This window comes from Xiphophorus couchianus, chromosome 7 (assembly GCF_001444195.1).
Source record: "Xiphophorus couchianus chromosome 7, X_couchianus-1.0, whole genome shotgun sequence".
In the NCBI taxonomy this organism is placed as follows: domain Eukaryota; kingdom Metazoa; phylum Chordata; class Actinopteri; order Cyprinodontiformes; family Poeciliidae; genus Xiphophorus; species Xiphophorus couchianus.
Window position 1 is genome coordinate 1,749,467 of NC_040234.1, and position 23,449 is coordinate 1,772,915.

The 23,449-nt window shown below is 39.7% G+C and overlaps 1 protein-coding gene across 3 annotated transcripts in view; it reads left to right on the forward strand.

Annotated features, from left to right (window-relative positions):
• Positions 1–23,449, forward strand: part of kalrna (kalirin RhoGEF kinase a) — an 88,619-nt gene that overhangs the window by 47,008 nt on the left and 18,162 nt on the right. For 2 of the 3 annotated variants that reach the window (XR_003596278.1, XM_028023687.1), the window contains exons 27-42: positions 12,735–12,935; positions 13,131–13,201; positions 15,342–15,494; positions 15,891–15,986; positions 17,721–17,833; positions 17,938–18,004; positions 18,082–18,185; positions 18,253–18,322; positions 18,399–18,485; positions 18,706–18,798; positions 19,192–19,242; positions 19,359–19,436; positions 19,518–19,703; positions 19,907–20,078; positions 20,726–20,922; positions 21,502–21,779. Coding sequence is in view for 2 of the 3 variants with exons in the window: in XM_028023687.1 (XP_027879488.1) it covers positions 12,735–12,935; positions 13,131–13,201; positions 15,342–15,494; positions 15,891–15,986; positions 17,721–17,833; positions 17,938–18,004; positions 18,082–18,185; positions 18,253–18,322; positions 18,399–18,485; positions 18,706–18,798; positions 19,192–19,242; positions 19,359–19,436; positions 19,518–19,703; positions 19,907–20,078; positions 20,726–20,922; positions 21,502–21,779 (2,017 nt within the window). In the remaining variant the exon portion in view is untranslated. The remainder of the gene's footprint in view (positions 1–12,734; positions 12,936–13,130; positions 13,202–15,341; positions 15,495–15,890; positions 15,987–17,720; positions 17,834–17,937; positions 18,005–18,081; positions 18,186–18,252; positions 18,323–18,398; positions 18,486–18,705; positions 18,799–19,191; positions 19,243–19,358; positions 19,437–19,517; positions 19,704–19,906; positions 20,079–20,725; positions 20,923–21,501; positions 21,780–23,449) is intronic. The other variant, XM_028023686.1, reaches the window with a different exon arrangement.

A 23,449-nucleotide genomic window follows, 5' to 3' on the forward strand; every position in this document is an offset into this window, starting at 1 on the left:
AGTTCAGCCTGCTCCTCCACATGGTGTGTGTGCGTGTGCATTTGCGTGTGTTGTGACAAAGCCTTAGGCACTTAAACTGGCTTTACTGGACTTCTTAAAGTAACCTTCAGTGAGTTCCTCAATCACAATCTCTAGCTGCAGACAGCAGCTGGACAGGTGCTACCAAGTTCATAATCTGTGTGGATACATTTTTGACAAGTGCAAAAAATCAAACAGGACAAAATTAATGTGCTTAGTTCTGTATATACAGCCCAAAAAACACCTAATATCAAACTGTTTTGGCACATTAGGAAAGTGATTAAAAGGAGTTTGCCTCAGTGTCAGTGACGGTGGGTTTAGCTCCGACATGTACAAAATGGTGTGCATCGAGAGAGCTACACTCACCACACCCAAAGCAATACTTTAAGTTTAAGATGGCGTTACCTTAATGCCTGAACAGGTTGGTTGGGATGGATTAGTTGGCTATGGTTTTTGGGGTTTTTTTTGGTTTATAGTTCTGAGGCCACGAAAGAAAACCTGACAAGGATTGGGAATGGAAGGAATTAGCTGGCTCATTTGCAGGTGTAGCTATATTAAATACTATACCAGTGAATTCCTCTGACTTTGATGGAGGTCAGAACATATTCAAAGCTGTTGACATTTCAGACCAAGATCTCCTCTAGTTGAAGGCTTTCCTTTGTGGGAATTAATTTAGCTTTTTTAGCCTCTGGTGATTCAGGCAGGTGGAGTGAGAACCTTCCTTGCTTTCTGGCTCATTTGCATTTGGAAAGACTCTTTTCTAAGAGCAGCCCTAAAAACAGCCACATGCTGTTTCATGGAAGCTCAAGTCATTTAAAAAGAAGTCACAAACAACTTGGCTGACAGAAGTGGGACCGTTCTTTCTGTAATGCTGATGTTTTTCTGGAAATGTGTGTTCCTGAGGAAGATAATTTTACACCACCTGTTTTCAGTGAATGAATGCAACATTAAAATGAATGAACCAGCCATAGTGCTGTGCTTAGTTCAGTAAAGAGTGACCTGTGTTAGTGGTACCGTCTAATTCTGTAGGTGCGTCTCCAGTTTTCATAAACACACTGACTCTCCTCAGAGGAAATGGAGCTGAGAAACATTCAGTACAGTACAGTTGGTAAAATGAACAGAAAGGTGACTTGAGCTTTAGGTCCAATTCTGCTCAAATGTTGAGATTCAAACATTTAAACTCATTAAAGCTCCTGTAAAGAAAGGAAAAATTACAAGCTCCGATATGTGCCCAGTGTCTTGCTGTGCTGATCTGCTGTCAAATGCTTGTATCTAACATATTAATGGAAATAAGCCAGGGAACCTGGGTTCTGCTCCTGACCTGCATCCGTGTTGGACGTATGGCTACTCGGTGGATTAGATACTGACTTCCTCCTCTCACATGTTGCCCCAAGGCACTTCAACCACAGTGCCTACTGATGTGTGTTAGTTTTTAGCTGATATCTCCTCTTTTCCAGTGCTTGGCCTTTTCCAGAGGGTCTGAACCAGGGGTGGGCAACTCCAGGTCTCGAGGGCCAGTCTCCTGCAACTTTTAGATGTGTCTGTACTTCAATACATCTGAGTCAAATAATGAGGTCATTAGCAGGACTCTGGAGAACTTGACTGCACTTAGGAGGTGATTCAGCTGTTGGATTCAAGTGTATTGGACCAGAGAGACATCTAAGAGTTGCAGAGCACCAGCCCTCGAGGACCAGGATTGCCCACCCCTGGTCTGAACTCTCAGCTGTTGCTGGAGGCGTGGATTCTGTTGAAGTTTTAAAGGATTGGTTCTGATTTCACCACAGTGGTCTCAAACTCCAGTTCTCAAGACCAAAGTCCTGCAACTTTTACATGTGTTCCTTGTCCTCCACTTGAATCAAATAGTGAAACTGCCTCTCTAGCATGCAATCAACCCCTACACAGTTCTGCTAATTACATCATATTGGAGCTAGGTGTGCTGAAGCAAAGAGACATCAAAATGTAGCAGGACACTGGTTCTTCAGGACTGCAGCTTGAGACCACTGTTTTACTCAATCACTAACTTCTGGCTGTGACATATGGACTGCTCCAGCTTGACTGTGAAAGCAGCGGTGCCATGAAATGTATTGAACTTGCATGCGCTGTAAACAACCATGCTGTTAATAAGACATGGCTGTTAATGAGGGGCCACGACGTCTTTGTCGGGTTTAAACTCGCTCAGATTTTAATTTATCAGTATTTGGAGGCGTAGCCAACACAGACTGAATGCCTTTGTTTCTCTGCTGCCGTTGCCAAACTACCACTATAGACAGACTACAGTTCTAAAACAGGGTAAAAAAAAACATCTTTCACAATTGTTCACTGATTGGCCCTAATGGAATTCATATTGAGAAATCCAACTCTATAGGAGAAATCCCAAAGTGAGAAGGTAGATGAGAATCGAGTGGAACAGTGTTGGATAGTGATGGCCAGGCTTTTTTAAAAATCTGTTTAGCTGTAATTATTATGATTGAAGCAACTTTGTGGTAAAGTTAAATCTTTTCTTCACTACATTCTACTCTAACTAGCCTCTGCTTTGTGTGAAACCTGAAATCTCTGAGGACAGAAGACTAAAGAGGAGGTGTGACAAGGTAAATCCATTTTTAGAAGCTGGTGTATTGTTCTGCTTTTGATGTGAAACCGGTTCATGTCTGAGTTCACATTTTATTCTATAGTACCACAGTGGATTTCTGGCAGCATATAATCAAATCTACATAGTTTCATTTTGTTAATTCACTTTGGGTGGAACTATTCAATTAAAGGGATGTGTCAACTATGTGTATATGTTGGCGTGTATTTGTATGGAAGCACTGTTATTCAGATTGTAGCCAAAGATCAACTTTGCTCCATGTAAGGACAGACTGTGGACTTTGCCTTCATGTTAGCCGTGTGTGTAAAGTCTTGCTTGGTATGTAAATCAACAGGTTTGACTGGTTTCTATGAAACTGTTCTTAATGTAACTTAAGTCTCTATACGCCCCAAACCAGTTCACTTGTAAAGATCCTTAAAACAATTGAATTTTGGCAATAATAATTAAACCAATTAAATAATCATCCTCAAATTTTAGTGTTTGTTATATCTGAAGGTGAAACACATTAGTGGTTGTTAACCTCTGTAAAAACGATCTATGACCAGGATTCAATAGGCAGAACAAAAACACAGCTTTATTAAAGAAAAACCTGCGCAGGGGAGATGAGATGGTGTGAGACGCTTTCAGTTTTATTTGCAAGCACCACTGCTGAAGAACGACTCGGTTATCAGATCCGTCTTTGACAACTTTACATTCCATGTGTTCAGGGGTTGAAAGAATGCGTGTGGTGTGTTTATCTAACTCTCCGACCAACCAGAGACTTATCACTACATCACACCCTGAGCTGGAGGTCACTAACCTTTACACAGGTTGATTGTTACAGAGCAGAAACTACCTCCAGGTAACTACCTCCAATTTTATTTGTCCTCACTCGCTGCTTTGGTCCTTGAAGCAAAAACAAAATGTTTTTCGAAGATGTGCTAATCACACACCCAAACATTGGGAACTGGGCCAAATTTTATTTATTTTACCTTCCTTAACAAGGGCCTTGATCAATTCGCTTTATCAGCAGAGGTGTTGTATATCCATAAAAACCCTGTAAAATATTAAATATTCCATGATCCATGATGCAATCCTTGCTGCTGACTGAGGCTCAAGGTTTAGAAGTAAATTCCCCCTTTTTTTAATCTGAAACTTGTTTCCTGTAATACGAGTTTCAATGAAGGCTACTGTTTATTAGAGTCCTGTCACAAAGTATCATTTCTGACCACAAGAACTTCTTCACAGCTTTGCCTTTGCTTTCTTTCTTCACCAAGCAGAGCATAGCTTTCTCCCAGAAGTTAGTGGGAAGATTCAGATAGAATTTGTTGCACTGAACTTTACACTGATTAACTCTCTGGCAACCAGACTTGGTGAAGGTATGTGTGAATCAACCTGCAGCATTAAAAATTATGAGTCAAGTATACAAGGCCAGAAGTCTTGTATACTAGAGTTTGCAATTTATAATAAATCAAATCTTTTGTAATTATTGCAATTTTTTTGTTTTGTTTTGGTTAACCGTTAACTGAACATGATCTACTTTACTAATTAAGGGGTAAAGTAGTTCACATCTTCTTAGATTGTTGTCAGTTGCTGATATGTTGGTGTCACACTGTTGTGGCAGTAGCTGTTAGCATGGTTAGCATGTCCCATTCCACCACATCCCAAAGAGGCCATGTTGGATTGAGATCTGGTTACTATGGAGTACATGGGAGTAACTGACTGTGATGTTAAATAAAACAGGTGGGGATGGTCTGAGCTTTGTGACTTGGTGCATCATCCTGCCTGAAGTAGGCATAAGAAATCTACTGCAACTATTCTCAGCCTGTGATGTTTAAGCCATGGTCAGCTGAGTCTAGTTGACCAAAAATGTTTCAAGACAATATTGCTTAGTAATGGCAAAATCTGATTCCAACATGTGAACATTGCTGCCGACTCTGAGGCTTATTGAATCATTCAACATTTTTTTGTTAATAAGATTTTAGAGAGCCAGTGCAATTAGAAGTTTCAGTTAATAATGATGATAATAATCTGTTTTATGTATAATTTTCTGAAGCAGTTTTAAATTCCAGACCAGTCTATGTGGAACAAACTATCATGCTGCGTTATGTCCAGACTCTTAAATCCCCTTCCTTCTACATTCTGATGCTCTTTGAACTTCAGCTAGTCATCTTGCATTCCTGTGGTTGGTTGACTCACTGTTTGTCTTAAGCAGCTGAACATGTACACCTAGTAAGTAGCTGGGGAGTTTAAATCAATTTGACTTGACCCAACCCTTGATTCACAAGTTCTACTAAAAATGTTAAATCCTGTCATTATTCAGCAGTGGGACAGATTCCTATCAGCAGTCATGTCTCACTGTTAATCATGTTTCTGCTAAATATGATGTGTGAGATCATGTGTAACCCTCTGCCATTCAGACTGGAAAAATGTCTCTCCAAAAGTTTCAGTAAAAATCTTCAAACTCAGACAGTCGTTGTCTGGTGTGTTGACTTAAATGCATTAGGCCAATTTATTTCCCAGGGCAACAAATCTCCATTTACATCCATACAGAAACTCAACTGATTTAATTTTAGTTTTGACTTTAAATTCTTGAATAAAGCTACTTTTTGTGGTAGATGCTGTTTCAGCAGAGATTGCAGAGGTCATATGCATAAATATGTAGCTCTAATCAGATAGTTGTAAACAGCTTGTAAGCAAATGTCTGTCTTGTTTTACCTGCTTTAGGTTTGTCAGAAACAAATCCAAGAAGAAATATGCTACAGCTACAGTCTAGTAACTTTCAGTGTTTCTTTCTCCAGGTCTATTTTCTGAGGTTGCCTTCCCTCCATCACATGTATCCACTGAGCTTTCTGTTGCTAGATATGTAAGGCGGAGAGCAGAGGGAGGTATGAGAGGAATGTCATCTTCCCAGATTAGTGTCTCTTCCTGTCATTGACACAAAAGCATGTGGGGAGGAAGGCGGTATGAGTGTGGTGTTTGTACTTTTCTCATTCTATATTTATAATAATCATGATAAAACGTTTGCTTCACTCACATAAATTCCATCTAGTTGAATGTGAGAATTACAGTTTGTGTTTCGGTTTACTGTGTTGTGACCAGGGCGGCTGTCGTGAGTGTGGGTGTGTGTGTGTGTATATGTGTGTGTGTCAGGTGTGGTCACTGCAGAATTGGTCTGATTCTCTCCTGTTTGCTGGAGGAAGCCCAGCCAGGGTTGGGACAGTTTGTGAGGCAGAACTAGATATGAAGCCACCTACTTTGGGTCACATGTGGACGCCATCTTCTTCAGCTTCGTATCCACAGGGACACCTGGGAGGTGCACCTTTTTTCAGATTAGAGTTTGACATTCCCTTGATGATGCTCAAAGCCCAGTACAGCATTTTTTTTTTTTTTAATGAAACCAGATAATACTCAAACTACAGTTTGCCTGTTTTATGTCAGTCAGGGGACCCAAAAATATTTGTTTAAATGTTTTAAAAAAAAATTTCTTCTGATTTAGATGCTTCCATATGTTTCATTTCTGTATTTGATAGAATTGCCTTTTAATATATGACTTGGGTCAAATGCTTTTCTATAACAGGCTTCTTACAATAGCTTTGGGAATTTTGCCTGCAGAAGTTACAAAAAATGTTTTGTAAGATTGAGACAGGGCTTTGTGATGGTAAATCCAAAACTAATTTGTAGCTAATTTGTTGGTGAGCTTATTGTCATTGTTCAATTGGAAGACTGATCTAAACCCAATCTTTAACTTCCCAACTGATTTTATTGAGACATCGTGAGCTTTTATTTTGCATGTAGCCATTTTTTTTAAACTGATATTTTTCCAATACAATCAGGTTCAGGATGGAAGCCCAGTGACTAAAGGTTGAACAGAAAACAGCAATAAGTATAGAGTAACAACAATGATATATGCAAGATTAGGAATAATATAGAAGAGAAATGGTATTCAGTGTGTGTAGTTCTCCAGCTCACTGGTCATAATGATGTCACAGCAAAGCTAAAGAGGAAACCAGAACTGTTCAACATGAGAGCAGATCTGCCGTCCATTGTTCTGTTAGGAACCCCCTAAAAAACTGCAGTCTGATGGCAACTGTCTAAATGTGGAAAAAAATCTTTTTGGAAGATTCTGTTAGTACAGAATTCTAACAGTCCAGCCTAGAAGGATCACATCCCTTCAACCTTTTTTTAGGTGAAAGACATTAGTGATGTTTTATATCTTCAATATATGTTTCTTTACTTATTGATCTTATTAGATTTGTGAGGCTTCTTGAGTATCATAAGCAAATAAGCATACATTCATTGGCAAATGGGATTTTGGAATCTACCCAGTTCTATGCAAATGAGGGGAATAAAGAGAACCTGAAAATGTATTTGAATTCCTCTACATGAACATAATCTATTAGCATCAACCAACTCTTTCTGTAGCTATGTGAACTACAAGCTGTTGAGAGTTGGATACGTCCCAACACCACACTAGGGAGGTACGATTTCCTGCTTTGCTCAGTGGTTGGGGCAAACATTAATTAAAGAATTAATTAACAGAAATTGAGGTGTGTCTGTGTGCTGTCTTTAGAGCCATTCAGACTCATTTTATAAGTGTGTGTTTCACTTATAAAATGACATCAAGTGTGTACAGATGTGTGAAGTGGACAAAAACCCTTGTTCTACTGTATTCAGTCTGCAGCTTCGGTGTGTGAGAGAGATTAAAGGTAGTGAGTGATGGTAGTTTTAACAGTAGATGGTCTGTCTCTGTGGCTGCAGAACAAAAACTTCCTTGTTGTCTCACCTGACTGACCGTCAGTGTGGAGTCGTAGTGAAGCTGCTGCTGACATCACAGCACCAGGCCCAGCACGGAGCTCTGCTTATGTTGATTGTTTGCATTACATTACATTTCCTCTGAATGCTTACTGACGTTGGTGAACACTGTAGTTGCTATGTGATAACCAAAAGATTAAGGGGGTAAAACAATACACTGTTACATAATGTTAATTTTTTTTTGTCTGATTCCAGTTCAACCAGTTGGTCAGTCAGCATACAGATTAGACAATTCACTCAGCCTAATAAACACACAAGTTTTTCTAGGGTTTTACTTTTTACAAATATGACAACCAAGAAATGCAAATATATGAACTTGAAGAAACCTTTTTTTCTTTTTTTTTTTACTTTTGCATGTGAACTTCTAAAGTGTTGTCTATTTTGTTCAGCTCCTAACTTAATGCTTTTTACAACCAGCTTATGCGTCATGTCTCTTCCTACTTTATACTACTGGAATGGTATTCTTTACAGAATACCTAACCCTCAATCTCAGTTGTACTGGATGAGAAACTTAGGCAAACATTCAGTTTTCAGTCTTCTCACTGATCATCAGTTAAATTGCTGTCTGGACTTTGACTGGACCATTGTAGTGTCATATGAGCTTTGTTTGAAGCCCTTCTTTTGTAGTTCTGTCTGTAAACTAAATCCTGATATTATTTAGCTTCATCCATAATCTTTAACCAGCTTCCCTGAGCATGCTAAACAAAAACATCCCCACAGCCTCATGCTTCCACCACCATGTTTCAGTGTACGGATGTTTTGAGGGTGATGTGCTGTTAGCTTTTTGCCACACAGTGTGTGTTAAACTGTAAACATCAACAAACCTCAGTTCATAAACAGAACTGCATTTGGACTCAAATTGCTACTTGGATTATTTCAAAGGCAATTTGTTGTACTATGTTTTATTTAGGGATATTAAATAAAACCCATGCATCTCAACAACACTGTTCAACAGTTATGTTGTTCAGTGTTTTTGTGAGTGTTATAGAGTTGATGTGGCTCGGTATGACCGGAAAGCGATATATAAATTCATCCATTTACATTTATGTTCTACTTTATGTTGTTTTTTTACATAAAATTTTGTCAAAAATATTGGGACCTTTCTTTTTTTTCTAATCAGGAGGATCCAATTTACTTTTCTGCCATGCTCTTTGTGAAAATGAAGTTTCAAGTTTCTTTACTTCTGTAATTATTCTATTCTGGTGCATCTGCAAAATGGGACATTTGGCACAAAGACCACAGGTACAGAGATGATTATTTTATAAATGTATGTCTGGTTATAAGGCTATAGTTTTTATTTACTCTTTCCAAAATAGCTTTTAAGATGTCATCCAAAGAATGAGAGAAACGGGAAACACACTTGCAGTCAGCTACTTTAGTGTGTCTCTTCCAGTTGCTGACCATAACATTCTGCAGTATCACTTCTGCCTGTGGGAGAAGAAGATGACATCATGACAGTTCTCAGTTATGGTGTGACTCGTGAGATTTTGATGGGTTTCTGTGGTCAGCCAGCTGCCACAGCCTCTCAGTGACTATCTGTTATTGTGCTGAAAGCACAAAAGAACACTCCCAGGTGATGAGGTGACCTCTGACCTGCCTTCTCACTTACCAACACATGGCTATGTCTGCAGCAGTATTTAGTGTCAGGAATATTTAGCATCTTCTCATATTTAGGCCTGAGGAGTTTTAGGCTCATGGCCCTCCAGCTGAATGAAACTTCTCCACTTGCATGAACATTGAGCTGATGCATTTGTTCCCAACTGATGTTTCTACAGGTGAAATTACATATAACATGGAAACCGTTTGTGCTATGTGGTTCTGTGTTGTCAGGGTTGTTGGAAAACCTCCTTAGCACTGTGCAGCACAGCAAATGTTTAGAAAAGTTTTATCTGGGCTTCGCTGCTGACACAGTCCGATAAGGTAAACACACCAGCAACCATATCTTCCTTTGCCACACAAGAGGGGACAGGATGGACTCAATAAATGAAATATGCGACCCAGTAACTGGAAGACAAACCTCGGTTAGACGAATAAAGAAAAATAAAACCTGAGAGTAGGAACATAAACATGGCAGCTGTAGGTTTACTGATGCATTCTAATGTTTACTGCAGCTAAGACCAAAATCTAAGAATCACATGGGTTAGTGTTACAATTGTGAGCAACAAAATGCATTTAACATGTGTGTACTTGTTCCTGGTTGAGATTAATCATGATTTCCACTATTATTTGTTTGATAAATAACAGAATGAGAAATTTCTTTTTCTTTAATTTCAGAAATATACATAGACTAAAATTACAATGCCTTTCAAGAACCTGGAAAAGCCCAGATGATATCATTGCTTTGTATATTTATGATAGGTTGTGTAAAGACATTTGAGTTAAATGGAAATAAAGACAACACTAGATGTATTTTAAGGCAACACCTTAAACAAACTTTATATTGTGATTTTGGGAAGAAATAAAACAGCCAAGATATCAGAAAGAGAAATGTATACTGACAAATGTCTGGTTTATCCTTGGGTGTAAATCTGGGAGCCTGAAGTTACCAGATTTGTTTCTTCAAATAATAATATGCAAGTAAATGGCCAGGAATGTTCAGTCATCAACTTTGCCAGAAATAACTTTGCCATTTGAACTGGTGATGTTTGAAAGTGTCAGTGACTGTAAAAAAACTTTGAAAGAAGACCAAGATTGCAAAATTTTATTCAAACTCTCTTGAAGTTTTTGGGGGATGGGCCACACAGAATGCCATCTGCATAGAGGTGAATGGATGAGCATAAAGCTGCTGTAGATAGTTTTATATGAACAGAAAATGGAGTAGGTCCTGGAATGGATCCCTGAGATCTCCATGGTGATGGGGAGAGTTTGTGAAATGACAAGTTTAGATATTGTCTTCTATCTGAAAGGTAGATTTAAACCATGCAAGTTAGTTAGTATTTTTCCCTGTGTTAGCTCATTTGTTAAATAGAATAGAATGATCAATTGTAGTCATGCTGCCACCAGCACTAGCACATCCAAATGATTCTATGGAGAAAGTCAAAAACAAAAGAACAGCAGGCTCTCACTCCTGCTGCTCATTTTGTTTTCTAGGGGATTAACATTAACTTCTCCATTCATTATGCAACATAAATGGGTGGCCTTCTCTCCATAGACAACCAGGAGGAAAAAAACAATTTTTGGATCTATGAGCTACAATAACCAACTTATTTTTTCCTGGAGTATTTTTTTCCAGTAATAATTTTTAGTCAACAGGTATTTGTTAGACCTAAAATCACCACATATTTTCTTTGCAAATTATCTACAGCAGAATGTTCACCCTGTTCGAAATTCAGAGGCAGTTTGAGTTTTCAGAGCCTATTTACGTTTCCCATTATTTTAAAAACTGTCATAGTAAACAAACTGCTTTTCTTTGTCTTTGCATTGATCCTTCATCTTTAAATCCATCTGACATTAGCAGGCTTTGTGGTACATGGAACATGTCCAGAACTCCCACAGCACCAATCGCAGCAAACTCCTCAGCAGCTCATTGCTAGCAGCTGTGTGGGAGTGCAGCTGATCCACAACACTCGGCTGCTTCATGATTCAACAGTCAAAAAGAGGCTGGACTAAAATGGTATTATTGACGTTCAAAATCACTGCTGAGCCAGAAGAACTTAAAGCATCATCTCATATTTAAGAAAAAAACATCTTGATGATCCCAAGAAATTGTACTATGGACTAAAGAGACAACACTGAAACTGTTTGGTGGCTGAATTTCTGTCAAAGCGTTAAAGCCTTTCAGAAAGGACATTATACATACAGTCAGACAAGGTGGTAGTAGTGTGATTCCATGGGGTTACTTCAGCTCTCTAGGACTTGGTAAACTTGAGGTCATAAAATTTTGATGGCAGTTTCTTTTGCCATAGTTGGTATAACTTGTTGAAAAGTTTGACCGTAAATTATCTTTTGAAATGGGGTTAGTCAGGAGAGCGTTTTGTGCTAATGAATGAAATTGTCATTTGAACACTTTTGTTTTTAAATTTGTTTATCTTGGGGGGTTTTTTGTTTGAGATCAAAACAAAAGAAATGTGTAACACCGCAAATAACTTTCAATGCCACAACGTACATTTCCAGTCTAAGGGAAACATTTCATTGTTGTAGAACAACAAGCAATAGAAATGAAATAAGGAAACATCACTTTTACATAGAACGACATCTGGTAGTTACACCACTGGATGTAACATTTTAAAAAGGTTTATTACATTAAATTATTATTAAATTATTAATTATTATTATTAAATGGAAGGGATCAAATTATTAGTTTAGTCAAATTTCTTTATCCAACCGATTGATTTTAGTTCACCATGAAAGTGTCTCATGGTGAGTCACCAGCTTCTGTTGAAGATTAATATTAGACCAACTTTGGCCTTTTATTGTAGAAGATAATGTTGGAAATGATTATGTCTTGTGCCCAAGTCCTTTTTGGGCACGGCAAACTAAAATGTAAGTATTTTAACTTTCATCTTCACTCTAAACCAGAAGACTCCATTCTTAACCATGAAAAGTGAAAGTGTAAGTTGACTTGTGACTAGACAGGTTTAACAAGCTTTGAGACATTGTGCTTCTTCTGATATCAGACCATAGACGATTGTTCATGCAGGCGTAGGAGATATTTTTTCTTTAAATTACATAAGAGAAGAATTTGCCAACTAATGGTCACTTTTAACTGGGCTTGTATGGCTTTAACATGCTCTCAGTAGGACATTTTCGGCCAGTCTCTGGACAGTGGAATGTGATGTAGGTTCTGCAGTAGGATGCTGTGCAACAGTGTGTTCCTTCTTCAGTGACCTCTCCCTCTGACATACCTGCTGCTTGTTCAGGTGTGGTGAGCATTTTTCTCAAGGCCATGCTTGGTTGTAACCCCTATTGGAAATTCTTTTTACCCTCACAATGCTGGTGGTTTCTGGCAGCACTGGTTTTACTGGAAACTGTGATGATAAACCTTTTGTCTCAAAAATGAAGATAAAAGCATAGATCCAGTGACTTGGTCTAAAATGTTCAAACCCTTTGGGATCTTGACTGAGACTCTGACCTGTCCAGCATCAAGTCAGGCAGAGAGATGCAGCTGGACGAGCTCAACATATGAACAGCTTGGAGCTTTCACCTAAGCATTGTTGGGGAACAGTATCCATTATCAACAAGTATATAAAATATAAAACATGATGGCTTAATTGTCTGGAGTTTATTGCATGTCTGAAATATTTTATAATTTCATCACTGGTCCTGACAAAACTTTGCCCCATGTGAAAAATGTGATTTCTTTTTCTTTTTTGTGTGTGTGTGTGTGTGTTTTCAGAGAACTACCATGTGAGCAGCTCTGACAGGAAGACCGAGTCTGTAGCGAACCTGCAGCCGCAGCCGTCCCTCAACTCCCTTCAGTCCAGTTCTCCAAATGTTTCCAAACGTTCTGGAAACCAGAAGTGGAAGTGGCTGCCCAGTTCAGGCCGCAGGATCAGCTCCGGCAAGAAACCATCCAGCACTAAGCAGAAGAAGCCAGGTGGGACTCAGCTCCTTCTGGCATCTGTATTCATTCACACTGATGCACAAAACCTCAGTTGTCTACAGAAGGAAATGGGGTGAAGCTGAAACGCTTCCGTTCTGATGCAACATGGATTTTTCTAGACAAATGTTGTTGATACACCTATTAGCTGCTTTTATCACTTTAGAAAAATATGCCCTTCTGTTTTTCTAGAACTTGGTTCTGGAAGAGATGGTGGTGGAAAGGCTAATGAGCGCAGTCAGCCAGGAAAGGACAATGAAGAGGTAAGCAGTGAGACCTGAGGCTTGAACCTGCTGTTAAAGAAAATATTAGATTTACAGTAAACATTTCAACTTTATGGAGAAACAAAGGTCAAAAACTAAAATGAAAAAAGTCTCCAAATGAAATAATAATCCCTGTTATCCTGCTTTTATTCTTCTTCAAAAGTTGTTGTTTTTGTTTTGACTGTTGACTCCAGAGTTTAAAGATAAACACATGTTCCTGTTGTAAAGCTATATAATAACTCTGTTTACATTTACAACTTGGAAAGTAAACAAAGAAAGTTCCTCTTTTTGTGAGGGAGAGATTATATTTGCTTAACACACACTGTGTGTGTGTGTTAAGCAAATACACACCTACACCCCTACACACCTCCACACACATTCTTGCACACACAGTTACAGGCTTTAAGTATGTTTGCATGATATTGATATATGAAAAAAATGTAGTTCAGCATCTGTAGTCACATTTCAACTCGTTGCTGCTCATCAGCCTCTTTGTAGGTCAGCCCCAGAAAAGCTTGAAATAATCAGTCTGCGTTAAAACTGAAATGCCGAGAGAGGAAAAAAAATAGTCCTGGACAAACTTTAAATAATTCCTGTCAGCTGTTCAGCACCCGCTCCCCAAGTCACAAAAGTTGACTTGGCATCTTTTCCCAGTGTCCAGACCCAGTCATTGCTGGTATTTAGCATCAGTTCTTGATGGTCCAGATTAAGGCTGACATCAGTAAACATCACAACTCCCCCCTGGCTTTAAAATCTGACCTGGGTCATCAGATCTCAACTTCCTGGCTTACATGCAAACAAAGATGTGGACACATCAGATTTCCCTGTAAGCTGAGCGACAAACGGGACATCAGCAGATCTGTTTCTGCAGCACAGATCCATTCACTTACTGGAACTACTGCATGCTGATGAGGTTCCCTTATTAAAGCATTAAGGCAACAATACTTGAGTTCAATAATTCAGAGTCATATACACAATTTTCCGGTGTGCATTAAAGAATATGTAAAAGTCAACATACCACACTCTGCTGTCCAGATATACATAGGCAAGGTTAATGAACACAAGTTGAAAAAATTAATTTTCTTCATTGCATTGTGATATTAGATTTTTTTAAAAGAATGTATTTATTAAAGGGATAGTGCATAAAGTGTTGACAGCTCTTATTATTAATAATCCATTTCATTAGGTGTATCTTAAATGTGTTTGTTAAAATTTCTGATGATCATCAGAGTGAGATTCCATTGAGTAGCAGCTTGTTTTACCAAAAGCAATTTTCCTAAAAGGAATAATACTGAGCCTTTCTGTCCTTCTTGTCAAGCAGCTGTCATATAAACTCCACTGGAGCCACCAAAAAGTTAAACGGGTCAAATTGTTTTAAGATGCTTTCATGAGCAGCTGCTGCTGTTCTCTTGTTTTTTAAAACCTACATAAAGGTGTTATGTAAAATCAACTTTGTTGAGCTTTACATCATGTTATAATCATCCAAAGATACCTGGAGTGTTGCCTTGGTTCTTTCACGCACATTTGAGAATTCCTTTAATCTCACAGCTGTGCCAAACACCTGGGTGGACTTGGAAACTGCAGCTCCAAGGAGGAGTTTCCATCTAACAGTGCAGTCTCCCCCCCCACACCCCCCCCCCCCCACACCCTCTGTGACTCCTCCACTCAACTCTTTCAGACTAGCCAGCAGTAATTAGTAAGCTCCTAGTGCATCTGCTGTCACTGGTAGAAACGTTGTTAAAGGGTTAATAGAGGAGCCTTGTTTTGATGACTTCCTGAAGGCGGAGCTTCAGAAACAGGAGTTTATAAAGTGACAGAGGCCCAATTTCAAGGCGTTAAATTATAAAGTCATATTTCTTTTTATTTATATTTGATGTATACATTTTTATAACAACTGAAGTTAACATAGTTATTGATTGTGCTATAAAATTGTACTATGTATCTGAACAATATATAATACTGCTCCTGTGCTTCTGTGAATTATTTATATATTTTTTGTTAGATTTCCAGTGAGAGCAATTTTCTCACATGGTTTAATTAGCTACATGAGCGTCCACCACCGAGCCGTAATGATCTACTGCTGTTCATGAATCAACAAGATGAAGATCCTTCATTAGCTGTTCCATGTCTCCTGTACCAGAGAGTAAGCATCAAGGATGGGAACCCTCCATCGAAGCAGTCTCCTGGGATACAGAGTGGTGGAGAGGAGGAGCCAGAGCCAGACGATGAGCCCCACCTTCCTCTTCCTCCACCCATGGAGATCATGAAGGACCCCTCAGCTTCAGAAGAAAAGGTACCAGAGGAGGTTTTGGTTTCTCTGAGAGTTTATTCACCTCAGCTTTGAATTCACACCGACATTTTGTCCAGTAAAATCTTAAATCTCAATTTATTTTTCACAGATTTTACATTATTTTAATTGGAATTAAATATTTCCTCATCTTCATTTACACTCTAATTCTTACATTTTGATTATGGATTTAACAAGTGATCACATTGTTTGATGTATCTAAAAAAAATCCACATCTGAAGATTTTAAATGAGTTTTTACATAGATTTTCTTTTCAGCTTTGCTTTTCTTCTTTCATGTTTTCAGTATTGTTGTGATGGAATATAACTGTAACTGGGTTCTTATGGTTTTCCTCCTTTCCTTCCAATCTAACCTGCTGCTCCGTCTGTCTTCCTCACAAAGTCTTCATCCTTGCTAACATCTCTGCAGTCGTCCTCTGACGTCCCCAGCGCTGCAGAGCTGGTTAGCGCCATAGAGAAGTTGGTTAAAACCAAGATGGTGAGTCACCAGCTAGAGAACAGAATTATCCTGAATCATAAGCAGAAGAACAAATGGCCACAAAATTACTTACCATATTTAGTTTTAGAACAAGAAGCAATCTTAGACCCATAAGGTCTGATAGGATCTGTGGTGAAGCTCACCTCTGGGAGTTGAGGAGCTTAAATGTTGATTGTGTTTTTATGAAAATGTTTTACAGCTATTTCATTGAAGTTGTTCTCAGTTTCTCCTTTCTTTGCTGGTTTGGCTTGTTGAATTTAAAAATGGGTAATTGCTTATCAAAGAATACAGAGCAATCATTAAAATTCAACTGTAGGACATTATGGACCCATTTAAGTCCAGATCAGTGTCCAAAGCCTGAAAAAAGTCTTGGTGGATTCTACTGATCCTCTGCACATCCTCTGCAGAACAAACAGAACAAACTTTTTTATCCCTACAGTCAGTGTTTTGTTTTTTGTTTTTTTTTAACTGTAGATTTAATGCCCTGACTGAAGGTCACTTTTGTATTACTGCAGTTCAAGTAATTTTTAGCCCAAGCTTTTATTAATTAATTTTATTTTGTAACATTTGTCTTAGATCAGTCTTCTTGTCATGTAAAATCTTGTGTGAATGTGTTGGCCATCACCACTATTTGTTGTAAATGAATTGCCCTTTGACGTCCTAATGTAGTTAACCAGCCAAAAAGCCACCAACTTTTCTTTACGCATCTTATCTCTAGACATGCGATGGTGACAATAAATTCTAATCATAGGTATGATAATCACCATAGTTACTTAACTTAAATGTAATTTAATAGTATTGTATATTATAAAAACCTTGTACAACTCTTAAAAAAATCTAAATATGAAAAGGTAAAGAAGCAAACTCATCATAATATGTTAAGAACATGCAGGCATCCTGCTGTCAGACACAGAGCAACACCGTGTCTGTTAACTGGTTTGAATCAGCCGCTGAGTCCTCTAAGTTTGTTTATATCGGCTTCCACTTTGGTTCTCCTGGTCAGTGTCGTTTCACTTCAGTCTTATGGGAGATTGAAGCTCTTCATTGGTCTGGGAGCTGAAAACAACCATAACCCTTCTGTGGACTGCTATACTGTAGCATGAGCTCTGTCCAAACTTCATGCATCCTCAGATATAAAAAAAAAGAAAACAGTTTCCAACTGGTTTTCAACCAAAATAACTGTATGATTGTTACTGTGATTTTATTTGCTTTCTGCAATTTGTTGCTAGCAAAGTTTCATCTGCACATTTCAAATGCAATGTAATTCTGTGTCTCATGAGTAAAACATGTGCTGCAGTAGATGCTGTGGGATGTTATGTTATGTTTGATAGAGACACAGTGGGTTGTTTTCCCGGAGGACATTTGTTTAAAGTTAGCTCCAATACTGCTCTCTGTTCAGCAATCAGCTGATAGTGTTGACCTATCAGCTGATTCCAGAAGAGATCTCTTCACCACTACTGCCCCCTGCTGTTCGGAAACGTCAGCACCCTGATCACCTTGCCTGGATGCAGCCGCATTCTGGATCAGCTGCAGATGTCTGAATGATTTTTTTTTTTTAGACAGACTGGTGAAGACACCGTTACTGTAATCAGTGCAACTAAATAAAAACATCTGGACGAGTTTCATCTTGATCTTGCTGGGACTTTAAACTTTAGGCCTAGAAATATTCTTCAGGTTGCAGAAGGCTGACTTTGTAGCCCTATGCATGAATAACGTTGCTTGTTTCCTGTTCAGACGGTGGAACCGTATCCAGGCTTCACCCCTCCATCTCCACCGGAACAACACACACCGGTTCAGGCACGGAACTCCGAACAGGACCAGAAAGCCAAAGCTATGAGACACCGGACGTGAGTACTCAGGCTAACTTTCTTCTACACTGCTGTGATCCGCAGCATCACTGCAGATGATAATGATGTGACTGACGTGTTCACGCTGTGGTTTGTGTGTTCAGGTTTGTCCTGAACGAGCTCATTCAGACAGAGAAGGACTACGTCAAAGACCTGGGAATCGTGGTGGAGGTAAGGATTCCATTCCAGGCTTTGGTGAGGCGAAGCACAACACAGCAGCTTCACCATCATTTTTTGTCTCTCTGCAGGGATTCATGAAGAGGATAGAAGAGAAGGGCGTTCCAGAGGACATGAAGGGAAAAGAGAAAATAGTATTTGGGAACATTCACCGCATCTATGACTGGCACAGAGAGTAAGTCTCCCAGTTGGGGCTGGAAGCATTCTGTATCTGCTGCTGACGTTCCTCTGGTGTGCCTCAGGTTCTTCGTAGGAGAGCTTGAGAAGTGTGTTGACGACAACGGGCTCCTCCCAGAACTTTTCATCAAGCATGTGAGTAAAAACAGAAAAGAAGGATGTCTAACATTCCTGCGTTGAACTGTGTGAAGACCTCATGTTTGTGTTGCAGGAGAGAAGACTGCACATGTATGTGGTTTACTGTCAGAATAAACCCAAATCAGAGTACATCGTTGCAGAATATGACAAATTCTTTGACGTACGTAGTCTTTTTTTATTATTATCAATATCTGACTGTCTTAACATACATTATTCCCTCATGATTTTCAGTTTTTTATTAGTGAGTAACATCAGTCCTTGTTAACATTTTTATTTTTTTTAACTTGTTCTTGTTCCAGGATAATTTCTGTGACTGATATATTGTCAGAAGCATCTGACCAAACACCAGATGTCTGTGTTGTTAATGTTCTGCTTTTCAGGGGATTCAGCAGGACATTCAATCTAAATTGAGCATCAGTGATTTCCTCATTAAACCCATCCAGAGAATTACCAAATACCAGCTGCTGCTAAAGGTACCAAACACTGAAACAGCACACTACATTTATTTTACACTGTGATCTGGCAAATGTTGCTTTTTCTATTTAATGTTCCAGAGCCTGCAGACACCGTGTGAAAAGCATGTAAATGTATTCATACCCTTTACAAACACTGTTGTGTGTATGTAACACACACATTACAAACACAAACTATCTGTTCTCAGTACTGGCAACACACTCTGCGGTCATTTCTAAAATGAAACTCATTTTCTTCCTCTTCATTATCTGTGTTCTTTGTGTTGTCCTAATAACTAAAATACATTGAAGTTGGTGATTTTTCCAGGAGTATGAACACTTTTTCTAGGCACTGTAGCTTGATAAGCGACCTGTTTGAATCACTGTTGACTGGGTGCTAATGTCTCTTCTTAGGACTACCTGAAGTACAGCTCTAAGGCTGGCATTGACTGTAAGCAAATTGAGGTAAACCAGATCTATCATGTAGAGAGAGAATACTGTGTGTGTAGAGTCCAGCTGCATCTAGAATGTTTGGCTATTTTTCCTGAGACCCCAAGACTGTTTTCTGTCTCGTATGACAGAAAGCTGTGGCGTTGATGTCTGAGGTTCCTAAGCTCTGCAACGACATGATGAATCTGGGCCGGCTTCAGGGATATGAGGTGTGTTATCATGCCAACATTTCACTGACTGGAGTCCTTTTGAAACTTCAGCTTTTAAAGCCACCCTGGTCGTCTCTGCAGGGAAATCTGGCCAATCAGGGCAAACTACTGCAGCAGGAAACCTTCTTTGTGACGGAACAAGATGCTGGAGTCTTGTCGCGATCCAAAGAACGCAGAGTCTTCCTCTTTGAGCAAATCGTCATCTTCAGTGAACTGCTCAGGAAAGGCTCATCCACACCTGGCTACCAGTTCAAAAAAGCTATTAAGGTGGGTAGAGGATCCTGTCAGATATTCCACTGACTGATGCCAGACTTAGAAACGCTCATAGCATTTTACTTAAAGATGACTGAACAGCTGTGATAGATTGATTGATAGATGGATGGATAGATATTCATTCTTTCATTCATTCATTCAAACACAAAATGGCTGCTGAATGATCGGCATTACTATTGTTACTGGATCCCCCACAGGTGACCAACCTGGGATTAGAGGAAACTGTTGAAAACGATGCCTGCAAATTCGTCATGTTCTCTCGCGGCTCATCGGAGCGCTTCACTCTGCAGGCCGCCAACGTCGACACCAAGCAGGTCTGGGTCCAACACATCCAGAACATCCTGGATGCTCAGAATGACTTCCTGTCAGGTGTGGACACACACACACACACACACACACCAACACACACGTACCCCTATACGCAAAACATTAATCCCTTAACTAATCCTTGGTTCTCAGCTATGTCACATGGATGATCAAGGCATATGACTCAATGTTAACATCTGTATTCATCACATCTGGTTTCAGTTAAAGCTATCCTTATGTATTAGCTGCTACACTAACAGAAACAGACATGTGCTAGCAGGTTGGGTGGTCCACTGACTGTTCATTATAAATGTGACATATGAAATGAAACTACAATCTATCTGACACAAGATCCAGAGCACCGGACCCCAGAAAGTCTGGCTGAAAATGGAACCTACAACATCGACAACATGTTTAAAGAGCTAGCTGTCTTCATAAAGAGGATGGCCAAACAAAGAGACAACTTGAGCCTGCGTTGTGTCCATTTGTCCCTACAGAGATGAACTCATTGTGGAAAATGGCATCATAATGAAAGACCAGAAAACTACTATCCCACTCTCTGCACATAGGCTATATCAATATTGTATACAAATGGCACCAAGGTGTTGAAGCAACTAAACAATGAGGAAGAGGCATTTTCTACTGCCCCACGTTATCCAGTGGCAGCTCAACAGAAACAATCAACTCTAACCTTTTGTGTGTGTTTGCAGCTCTGCAGTCTCCCATTGTGTACCAGCAGTGTCAAAGCAAAGACAGCGGCTCCTCTCTGATCAGACGGTCCTCATCGTCAGGAAACCGGCCATCTTCATCCTCCCACAGCCGGCCGTCCTCAGCTCTGGGCTTCAGTGAGAAGAGCCCTTTAAAAGTGTCTACCTCCAATGGCAGCTCCTCTTGCTTTGAATCCAGTGTAAGTTTCTGCATTCTTGCAGCATGCTCTTTTATTCAGGTATTTTTGGTGCACCTTTCATTCTGAAATTTGAGTAAACACAACACACACTCTGTAAGTTAGCTGACCTAAAAGCTAAGGTTAAAATCTAGGCTGCAGTCCAGTGGGTAGTGGAATATCTAGCACACTATGCTCTGACTTTACTAGCTTCTTCTCCAACAGCTTGACTGTGACTCACCGGAGTCAGAAGCAGAGCTGTCTCAGATAGAAGTACCTTCAAGAAAAACTTAAATTGAACTAAGTAAGAAAATATCTTTGTGTATTTCACAGAACCACAGCATGATGCTGTCACCACCATGCTTGACTGTTGGTACAGTGTGCTTAGGTTGGTTTATTGTTTACTTATTAGGATCCCGATTAGTTACTAGCTACTCAGGTTACTAGTATGAAAGCCTCATGGTGTTATCCTCCAGTTGATATTTGGCTTGTTTATGTAGGTAGATGCACATTTTAGTTGAGCTTGAATGTGAGAAGACATGTTGACTCTCTGCACTGCTGCGATCCCTAACCTCTCCCCCCTGCTCACCCTCCCCCCCTCAGCATGATGACTGTAACGGCCTCTTCTCCACCATGCGGGTCACTCAGGACTACTCTGCACTCAAAGAGAACGAGATATGTGTCAGCAGAGGAGACGTGGTCCAAGTCCTGACCATCAATCAGCAGAACATGTACCTTGTTTTTCGGCCAGCCGACAGCCAGTCACCCGAGGCCGAGGGCTGGTTGCCGGGACACGTCCTGGGCCCGCCCACAAAGTCCATAAAAGACTCTTTCTCCACTTCCTCCTTCCCAGCCGCTGTGGCAGATGCCAACAACATCAAGTAAGTCCTCCCCCCTTCCCCCCACCCCCCAAACCTCCCACCTCCCTGAACCCTCCAGCAGCACTTGTTTGGCAGACAGACGGCTGGACTGGATGAGCGGTGTGGAAGCTCCATCTGCCTGCTTGTGTTTGTGTTGTTTTCCTGAGTGGGCTCCTAACTCCTCACTGCCTGTGCCCTCATCTCCTAATCCCTCACCCCTCCTGCTGCTTCCTGTTCTGACAGGACACAGAAGGATTCCCACTGAGTCACTGCTCTACAGAGCACTAAGGTACCCCTCCCACCCCCCACTCTCCTCCCACTCCGCCCGACTCCCCTCCAATCTAACTGACTGCCAGTCTGCTGAAGGGAAATCCACTTGTTGTGGCCCGAAAGCGAGATAAAACACACACTGATCCCACAGGAGTAGACCGAGTAGAACATGTAGCTGACTCTGACCCGGGGGTCCATGTGGAGCTAAAACCGGACTTTTTTTTTTCAGTTCTAACAACCTGCTTCTGTTTTTCTTTTGTACTTCTCGTGTTTACTATTTCTTTGACAGAATAAAACTCACCTGGTCATCTTCAGGTGGATTCTCTTCTCCGTAGAGGAGAATATTTATTTTGTTGTCTGTGGCAATCTGTATACATTTTGTGTTGATTCTTGTTTTTTCTTTCTTACTAATTATTATTTTATTTCTTAGACAGAGTTGGATTTGTTTCCTGCTTTGTGTTGATTTTGTTCACTGTACAAAGTTCATACTGTTATATCTGACTGAGGCTCTAGAACATTCCTGTTTAAGAAAAAATGCCATTTGCACTATTTATGAAGATAAAAAATATGAATAAAGTCAGGCTGTGCAATATGTTTGACTTAACGGCAGCGCTCAGCTTTGTTCTGTCCGTAGTCTGATAAGGATTTTAGATGTTTTTTTAAATATGTACAATAAACCTTTTGGATATAAGCATGAGTTAGAGCAGAAGCGTGAAGGTGGACATGTTTTGTTCTGCTTTAGAATGAAGATGGTATGTAGTTTTTAATATTTGTAAATAAATTACAAGAGCAAACTGAATATCTGCCTGCATTTCTACACACACTAAGTACACCATTTGTTAATATGAGAGATAATTTTTCATTTTTGAGCAAAGCAGTTCAGTAGACATTACATAGGTAAACCATGGTTTTACTCCTTCTAGCATTCCTGTATATGAAAAGCATAGATCCTGGTGGCTGCTGGTCATTTCATCTCTACGTCCTTTCCATCCTTTCATACCTCTATATCTTTAGGTAATTCTGCACCTGACTTTCTGAGATACTAAATGGAGCCGCCTGCTTTGGGATGTTTCAGGAATCATTTGCCAAGGAAACATTTGGTATAATCCACGCCAAACATTTCCAGTCATTTACAATATTCTACCACATCAGTAGTTTACTGTGGGGAAATATGGTTTCATAAATCAATATTATCCACCTAGTTTGATTAGATCAGAGGTTACAATATTTAATGTCTACTAAAAGTAATCTGGGATAAATGAGGGTAAGAACCAGAGTAGAACAATCAGGGTTTGAGTCAAAGTTTTCAGAATCAATAGTTTGTTCCTATAATTTCCGAAAATACTTTAGTTGGACCGAACAATAAACTGAGATAAAGTGCATATTTGCAAAATTGTTTCACAGGTATGAAATGCATGGCG